Source organism: Chiloscyllium plagiosum, chromosome 20, assembly GCF_004010195.1.
Source record: "Chiloscyllium plagiosum isolate BGI_BamShark_2017 chromosome 20, ASM401019v2, whole genome shotgun sequence".
NCBI lineage: Eukaryota > Metazoa > Chordata > Chondrichthyes > Orectolobiformes > Hemiscylliidae > Chiloscyllium > Chiloscyllium plagiosum.
Window position 1 is genome coordinate 60,837,285 of NC_057729.1, and position 9,398 is coordinate 60,846,682.

At 44.0% G+C, this 9,398-nt stretch overlaps 1 protein-coding gene and 1 long non-coding RNA gene across 3 annotated transcripts in view; one reads left to right on the forward strand and one right to left on the reverse strand.

The window, feature by feature from the left end:
- LOC122560341 overlaps positions 1-9,398 on the forward strand; it is a 37,639-nt gene that overhangs the window by 8,836 nt on the left and 19,405 nt on the right. The window contains exon 3 of the long non-coding RNA XR_006314717.1: positions 4,309-4,496. This is a non-coding gene — a long non-coding RNA (uncharacterized LOC122560341). The remainder of the gene's footprint in view (positions 1-4,308; positions 4,497-9,398) is intronic.
- The window catches only part of mmp24 (matrix metallopeptidase 24), a 47,698-nt gene that overhangs the window by 7,515 nt on the left and 30,785 nt on the right, over positions 1-9,398 (reverse strand). For both annotated transcript variants that reach the window (XM_043710988.1, XM_043710987.1), the window contains 3 exons: positions 8,105-8,243; positions 4,051-4,201; positions 3,013-3,128 (listed from right to left, as the gene is read on the reverse strand). In XM_043710988.1, the coding sequence (XP_043566923.1) occupies positions 3,013-3,128; positions 4,051-4,201; positions 8,105-8,243 (406 nt within the window). The remainder of the gene's footprint in view (positions 1-3,012; positions 3,129-4,050; positions 4,202-8,104; positions 8,244-9,398) is intronic.

The window sequence follows — 9,398 nt, forward strand, 5'->3', positions numbered from 1 at the left end:
GTGGGGTCATGGTCAAGGGGACGGTAGGAGGAGGTATCTGCGAGCTGGCGTTTGGCCTCAGCGGTGTAAAGGTCGGTGCGCCAAACTACTACTGCGCCTCCCTTGTCTGCTGGTTTGATGGTGAGGTTGGGGTTGCAACGGAGGGAGTGGAGGGCTGCGCGTTCCGTGGGTGAGAGGTTGGAGTGGGTGAGAGGGGTGTGGGAGTTCAGGTAGCGGTTAATATCGCGGCGGCAGTTTGCTATGAAGAGGTCGAGGGCAGGTACCCCCTGGTGTGACAATACTATGGCTTTAAGAGGTGCATTTTGTCCTGCTTATTTTTTTATGAACAGTGGAGAGATAGAGGTACTGAGGGGTCTATTCCAAGCCAATAAAGTAAACAGCTTGTGAGGCCTTGTATTTTTTAAAAGTTGGAAAATAGGAGCAGCCCGAATAGGTGGAATTAGTCTCCTCCAGAATCAGGGTTTTAGTTTAGCTTTCAGTAGCCTTTGCTGGGGTTTTGAAGCTGGATGTGGAAGCCCTTATTCCTCTCTCTGTTACAGCTAAAAGCTGGGGCTCTCTTCCTGTTGCCAGAATCACATGCGAGACAATCTGTTTTACTGAATTTGCCTTTGCCAAAGGTGTGCTTATAGGATATTACTACACTGGAACAGTTGCTGTTTAGTAGTTAAATAATCTATTATTCAGTTAAGTTTCCAACACAGTTTAAGTTAGGCAATTCTTCTTTCTTTTGTTTGTATTTTAATTGTAGAGTAAGAATAAAGCGTGTTTTGCTTCAAGCAAAGTTATGTAACCAATTGAATTACATCTGGAACACAGAATCTTACACTTGCCTTTAAATAAGATAAAAGTTAAAGTTTAGGCTATCTCCTTGATATATTGAAGGGGATTTGGTCTGGTCCACGACACTGGTGAGAATTTTCTCTAACTGTAGGTAGGTATGGGAGGTTAGGAGGTTCTGGGATACAGGGAAATATGGCTGTCTTGATACGGAATTGGCTGGCCGAAAGAAGACAGCAAGTGGCAGTGGATGGAATGAATTCTACCTGGAGCTCGGTGATCTGTGGTGTCCCGCAGGGCTCTGTACTTGGGCCTCTACCCTTTGAAGTTTTTATAAATGACTTGGATGAAGAAGTGGAAGGGTGGGTTAGTAAGTTTGCCGGTGACACAAAGGTGTAGGTAGTGTCTAGGGCTGTTGCATGCTACACATGACATTGACAGGATGTAGAGCTGGGCTGAGAAGCAGCAGATGGTGTTCAACCTGGATAAATGTGAAGTGATTCATTTTGAAAGGTCCAATTTGAATGCTGAATACAGGGTTAAAGACAGAATTCTTGGCAGTGTGGAGGAATAGTGGATTCTTGGGATCCACGTACATAGATCCCTCAGAGTTGCTATTCAAGTTGGTAGGGTTGTTAATAATGCGTATGGTGTTTTGGCTTTCATTAACGGGGGGATTGAGTTTAAGAGCCACAAGGTTTTGCTGCTGCAGCTGTATAAAATCCTGGTTAGACCACACTTGGAATATTGTGTCCAGTTCTGGTCGCCTCATTATAGGAAAGATGGGAGATGCTTCAGAGAGGGTGCAGAGGAGATTTACCTGGATGCTGCCTGGATTGGAGGGCTTGTCTTATGACAGAGGTTGAGTGAGCTCGGGCTTTTCACACTGGAGAGAAGGAGGAAGAGAGTGACTTGATAGAGGTGTACAAGGTACAAGCAGCATAGTAGAGTAGATAGCCAGAGACTTTTCCCCAGGGCAGAAATGGCTATCACGAAGGGTCATAATTTTAAGGTGATTGGAGGAAGGTTATAGGGGAGATGTCAGAAGTAGGTTCTTTACACAGAGTGGTGGGTGCCAGTGGTGGTATAGAGTCAGAGACATTAGGGGCATTTAAGTGACTGCTGGACAAGTACATGGACGGCAGTAAATTGAGGGGTGCGTAGGTTAGGTTGATCTTAGATTAAGATAAATGCTTGGCACAAAATCATGGGCTGAAGGGCCTGTACTGTGCTGTACTGCTCTATGTTCTATATACTCAAACTATCTCTTCTTTAAAGGCAGTGCATTGATCAGTTATAATTTTGTTACTGACCTTTGATTCCATTCCGAGGAAGCGTCACAGGACCCGAAACGTTAACTCTGCTTTCTCTTCACAGATTGTGTCAGACCTGCTGAGATTTTCCAGCAAGCTATGCTTTTGGTTCTGATTTCCAGCATCTGCAGTTCTTTGTTTTTTTTTATTTTAGTTTAGTTGGGTCAGATCCATTCTCACTCCCAATGAAGTTAGCATTCCTCCACTTCATTATTTTTACTGCAGATTGTTCCTTGTCCTTTTCCATAACTAACCCTGAACTTTATGATACAGTGATCACTGGCCCCCATACCCCAGCACTTTGACCCTCCACCCTCCAAAAAGACACTGATGCATCCAGAAACATCCACTTTCTCATTGGACTATAAATATTTTGATCTAGTAAATTCTCCTGAACAAACTTCAAAAGCCTTCTCCCTCTCTACCCTTCGCAATATTCCTGGACCAGTTTACACAAGTCCTCATTAACTTCTGTACAGTTTTTGTACCTCTCTGTAAGTTCTCTGAAAATTGGTTCCTCTCTGCCTTTCCTCCTGTTTGAGCTGTGTAGGATACACTCAGTAGTGAACTGATATCTCTGTTGTTTATTCAACAGCAGAGACCCCAGTGTAACAATTAACGACAGACAGCATCTCTTTGCACATCTCCTTTCTGCAGACTGCCTCAAGGTCTCACTCAGACACGGACAGATGTGACTGAATCAAATCCTGCTACTTGAGAGATTGACAGTTGATCCAATGTTGGCCCTCAGTGACACACCTGCCCTCTGTGTTTTCATTGCATTCTGTTGCTTTTCTCCTGGTGCCAGTTTCCAGAATTCAATGTCCTGGTGGAATTAGACCTCTGGATAATTGCCCAACAGATTCCAGTAACCAACTCACCGAATGATAGAACCATTTCAGTTTCCCAGCTACATACTCACTTCCTTCTTTGCTCACAAAGGCACCCTGAGGTGCCTCTGGAATTCCCTTCCAGATGGTGATGGGTTTCGGGTAGCCAGGATCTGATGCTTGCTTCTCCTCATTATACCTCCAGTATCTATGAAACAAACATCATCATTTCACTATCCCCTCACTGAATTCCCAGCATCCATCATCAGTCTCACACACACACAGCAAACCCCAATGTTCAGAGGTCACGTTTTTTTTTAAGAAGTTCATTTACAGGATGAGGGCGTCACTAGTTAGGCCCAGGATTTATTGCCATCAAGTGTCAACCACGTTGCTGTAGGTCTGGAGATACATGTAGTCCAGACCCAGGTAAGGGTGGTAGATTCCTTCCCTAAATAGTTTGGGTGGGATGCTCTTCGGATGGTCAGTGTTGAATCAATGGGCCGAATGGCCCCTTTCTGCACTGTAGGGATTCTGTGATTATATGAACTAGGTATGGGCAGTGAATGCTGGCCTGGCCTTGATGCCCATGTCCACTGAGACACCTGAAACCCTGTGATCAGCTTCTAATGGGTTAAAGGCAAAGCTGCATTTACATAGCACCTTCTCAGGAATTTCAGCAGTTTCTCCCAGGAGTAAGCTAACAATAAGTGACTGTTCCCTGCTCAGCCACACTGCTTAATAAGACAGCAATGAGATGTGCTCTTGATGGTTTGGATTGGAGGTGGAGGATTGACCTCAATACTCAGGGCACTGCAGTAATGGGACAGGCAGAATTCAGGTTTGATATGAGGCACACAAGCTGTCTGTCAATGCTGCATGGGAAGGAGTGTCAGTGGAGATGAGGAGCTCAGATCTCCAGTTAAACCTTCGATTTTAACCTTCTGGTTCAGTCAAGTTCGTGAACAGCTGAGTCCAGCTCAGACCAAAGATGAAACAGACATATGTATAATGCAAGGATTATTCTCCATGAAAATTACACTCTAACCATTTTTACATGCTTATCATACTTTGGAACAGTATAGTCACAACATTATTGTTGTTACAAAACACAAACAAAATTAGATTACTTGTTTCCTTTGAAGAAATAGGTTTTTCCCACAGGTTCCCAGCGCAGGGCCATGTCAATTCCTTCTCGAGGGAGGCCTTTTCCTAATTGCACCAACCCATGAGGATATCCAGGTTCAGCTGTAACCTCCTTGAACACCCAATACTTATCTCCTGCAAACCAGGAACACTGAATATTAGATCATTCGTTTTAATGAAAGCCTAATAGAGCTGTTTCAATAATGATTAATCTCTTTTTTTTCAAAAAATCTAACAAAAAGGAAAACTGGTGCAATGCCAATGTGATGAAATGCCCTTTCTCTCTGAGCTGGCTCAGGGAGATTCCACAACTCAGTGAAACGGGAGAGAGGGTCCATGCAGCAGCTCAACTACTGGACAAGGAATGACCATGAGGCAGTGTTCGTGACATGCTGCTTGAACTACACCCTCACAATGGGCTGTTCCTTTGGTGAGTTTTTCCTCTTTTCTCTACACTTTGCCCATGTTCTGTCAATGACCCTGGTCAGGTCCAGCCAATCCCATCCTATTCCCAACTGGATTTAGAGAATGGAGACAATTCCATCCCCATTATGGTCATCAATGTAAACTCTCTGCTCAGCTAAAGGACCCCAGATTCACGTGAGAACGGAGGGTCCTCAGCATTATGGTTCTTCATATTCAAGACTTGTGGGGTTTGGCCCAATGATGGTACATGCATCTATTCCCCCACCCTCCTAAAACACACACACGTGCACACTCACATACACACACAGACATGTGCACACTCACATACACACACACACACGTGCACACGCACTCACAGACACGTGCACGAGGGTCGGAGAGGCTTTAATGGAACTGATCTTTGCAGAGACGTTAAAAATCAGTGTCTCTATCTGAACTAGGAGATAGTGAGGACCACAGATGCTGGGAGAGTCAGAGTCGATAAAACGTGGAGCTAGAAAAAGCACAGCAGGTCAGGCAACATCAGAAAAGCAGGAGAGCCGATGTTTTGGGCAGGACCCTCGAAGGGACCACATTTTATTGACTCTCTGAACTACAAACATTTAAATGTCCAGGGAAGATTTGGAACCAAAACAGGATAAAGTGCACGACCAAGTTCAGTGGCATGAAAAGTCATGGAATAAGTTAAAGGGGAGAAGGACTGAGTAGCAATTATTAAAGTTTCCAGAACAAGTAATAGGACAGAGAGTATGGGAAGCAGCAGGAATCTAACTTTCGGCACAGCAGATAAGGGGACAACTATGAGAAGGGGTGTTGCAGTGCAGTCAACATAAGACTGAGGGTATTGTAATTAAATACATACAGTAAATGAAACAAGGTAAATGAGCTTGTAGCGCAGATTGAAATTGGCAGGTACGACGTTGTGAGTATCACAGAGACATGGCTGCAAGGGGATCAAAACTGGGAACAAGGGCACCACTGTAAGACAGTGGTTAGTACCGCTGTCTTACAGCGCCAGGGACCCAGGTTCAATTCCAGCCTCGGGCGACTGTCTGTGTGGAGTTTGCACATTCTCCCCGTGTGTGTGTGGCTTTCCTCCGGGTGCTCCAGTTTCCTCCCACAGTCCAAAGATGTGCAGGTTAGGTGAAGTGGCCATGTTAAATTGCCCGTAGTGTTAGGTGCATTAGTCAGAGGGAAATGGGTCTGGATGGGTTACTCTCTGGAGGGTTGGTGTGGACTTGTTGGGCCGAAGGGCCTGCTTCCACACTGTAGGGAATCTAATCTAATCTAAATATCCAAAAATACACATCCTGTTGAGAGGACAGGCAGATGTGCAGAGGGTGAGAGGTTGCCTGGTTAGTAAGAAATGAAATTAGGTCAACGGGAAATAGTAATTAGAGTCAAGGCATAGAATTGGTGTGGGTAAAGGTGAGGAAACACAAAGGGAAAAGATCCTAATGGAAATGATGTACAGGCCTCCTAGCAGTAGTCAGGATTTGGGAAGAAATTAAATTAGGAGATAGAAAAGGCATGTAATAAAGGCAGTACAGTCTGTTCTGCTATAATGTGCGTTTCTTCAACACGAATTGGCTTTAACTCAATCGAAGAATTTAGACTATTATTTCTAGAACACGAACTTTCCTTACCGGTATTAGCTATAACGCAATTCTGGCCCCATCAGTTTAAATGGTGTGGCTATTGCGCGATTTTCTTATAACACTGGATTGTACAAGAACTGAACTACTGTGTTATTTCAGAACCAACTGAAATACAATAATCATTGGGATTTCAATATGCAGGTGGACTGGGAAAATCAGGCTGAGTCAGTACGGCTTCGTCAAGAGGAGGTTGTGCCTGACAAATCTATTAGAATTCTTTGAGGAGATAGTGAGCAAGTTAGACAAAGGAAAGCCAGAGAATGTCTATTTGGATTTCCAGGTCTTTGTCAATATTCCATACAGAAGATTGTTAAGTAAGATAAGAGCCCATGGTGTTAGGGGCAAGGTACTGGCATGGACAGAGGATTGACTGACTGACTGACTGACAGAAGACAGGGGGCACGAATAAAGGGGCCTTTTTCAGAATGGCAGCCGATGTCTAGTGGAATTCTGCAAGCGTCCATGATGGGAACCACAACTATTCACTTTATACATTAACAATCTGGACAAAGGAACTCCGGGCACTGATGCAAGTTTGCAGATGATACAAAGATAGGTGGAGGGACAGGTAGTGTTACAGAAATGGGGAGGTTGCAGAAGAACTTAAACAGATTAGGAGAGTGGGCAAAGAAACGTCAGCTGGAATACAATGTGGGCAAGTGTGAGGTTATGCAGTTTGGTAAGAAGAATAGAGATGCAGAATTTGTTCTAAATGGGGAAAGGCTTCAGAAATCTGAAGCACAAAAGGATTTAGGACTTAGAATTTTCATAAGGTTAGCACGTAGGTTCAGTTGGTAATTAGAAAGGTAAATGCAATGTTAGCATTCATTTCAAGAGCGCTAGAATACAAGAGCAGGGATGTACTGCTGAGGCTGTATAAGGCTCAGGAAGAGTGTGTTGGTGTTGGAGAGGGTCTAGAGGAGGTTTACAAGAATGATCCTGAGGATGGAGGGCTTGTCATACACGATTGAGGACTCTGGGTCTGTATGCAATGGAGTTTAGAAGAATGGGGGGGGGGGGGGGGGGGGGGGAAGGCGGGATCTGATTGAAACTTACAGAATACGGAGAGGCCTGGATAGTTTGGACACGGAGAAGATGTTTCTGAGTAGGAGAGACTAGGATCCGAGAGCACAGCCTCAGAGCGAAGGGATGACCCTTTAGAGTGGAGATGAGGAGGAATTTCTTCAGCTAGACACTGCGGACTCTGTGGAACTCATTGCTGCACAGGGCTGCAGAGACCAATTCACTGAGTGTCTTTAAGACTGAGATAGATAGATTCTTGACTGGTAAAGGGATCAAGGAGAGAGCATTAGAATGAGAATAAGTGGCTTAGATTTGAATGGCCAAATGGCCTAATTCTGCTCTATGTATCTGGTCTGACTAATTTTTAATTGGGAACACCAGGTTTGGACATCATTTCTCAAGTGAGTGCATAAGTCATTCATTCTCCCACTAGCCCAGGAATTCCTTGATCATTCCCTTTTCTCGAATCAATGGCCAACTCTTCCATCAAAATACCTGTCCGCAAATATTGGACTTGTTATTTGTCCAGGCCTCATATTGCCTCAGCATCCACCGATCCCAGATCACTGAACTCCATTACATTTGAGCTGGTGTCAGTGAAAATAGAATTTGAAGTCCCTCTACAGACAAAGGTGACCCAGTCTCCAAGTGGCAGGCCGTAACTTGGCAGTGACTCTTACTGGAGTAAACCTCAACCAATCTGTTCTGAGGGATGAATGAGAAAATATGCTGCTCTTCTCCATTTCCCTCTGCTCCTATTTCATATTAATCATCCTACATTCACATTAATTTTCTTCACTTCTCAGCTAATACCGTAGATCTTCAGAACCTTCACTATTTTTTTTTCAATTACAATCGCTATGATTGAAGCAGATGAGCTAGTGCAGACCGATGGGTACATTGGGCCAATGTTATCATAAATCAATCTTACCTTTAAAGAAAACAAATTTTCCATCTGATCTTTCATACGCTGCATCGATACGGGTAGGGAGTCCTTTCCAGAATTGCTCGATCTGCATCGGGTAACCCTCCTGTACTCGGTTATTGCGAAGGCGCCAGAACCAACGATCCTGTGGAAAGAAAATTACAGTTACAACCCTATGTTCAGAAAACCCCAAGGAGGTCTTTTCTCAATGACCTTCGTCTTGGTTTGGAGACACAGATGGTAAGCATAAGCCTAGTCACAAGTCTCCACACTGAGAACACCTCAGCTCAATCCCATTCCTACCCCAGCAACATCAATAAAGCAATCCCTTTCCAACTCCAGCTCCTGTGCAAGGTCCAACACTTCCATTCTTGCCCACAACAAACTCTTTATCCACACTTCAGCTGTTCAACATTTACTCCTTCACTCAGGAACTGTACACATTTTCAATTCCGTCTGAGATTGCAGCGAACTTGAGGCAGAAGGTGTGGTACTCTTCTTAAGAGGAACAGCCAATGTCTGATGCTTCAGTTTTGTCTCATACATCCTGAATGTCTGCAGTTGATGTTGGGAATACATCTTTAAGGATTATGTGAAGAAAGAGAGAGAATTTTTAACTGTTTGGACATTTGTGGGATTGAAATTGGTTTTACCATATGATTTCATAGAAATGAAGCCATCCTGTGCTTCCTGCTGTTTACTGAAAATCAAGTATCTTTGGAGAAACAGCTAAGCAAAGCTTTCAAGGTGATAAGAGATGGTTTATTGTCTCAATTACTGAAAAACTTCAAGTTGAAGGTCCATATATTAATAGTTGTAAGTAACTCTCTCTGGATTTAGACATTCTGTTACAGATCGGGGGTGGGGGCTTCATCAGAGTGAGGAGGATCCTCTGAATCTGCCAGACTCTCATGAAATCCTGTTCTCACCTGAAGTTTCAGTGAATCTAATAGAGTTTTCAAACACCGTTATTCTGTCTGCCTGGCAAAAACCTGAAAAGTTGGACTGCAACCACATTTTAGAAACTCAAATCCAAGCTGATCAGAATCAGAACTGGGCATTCATCTCTAGTTGACAGCAATCAGCCTCATCAGCAAGAAGACAGCGATGTGGGAGGTTGTCACATTTATTTTATCCTTTTGTTTCCGGACCCTTGGCCAAGAGAGCAGTTTGTTCCCTTTCGCCTCTTTTTCTAAAGCAAAACATTGTCTCTGTGGAAACTTGTGTCTTTATGCTGTGAGAGTGTGTCTGTGTGTGTCTGTGTGTGTGTCTGTGTGTGTGAGTCTGTGTGTGTCTGTGT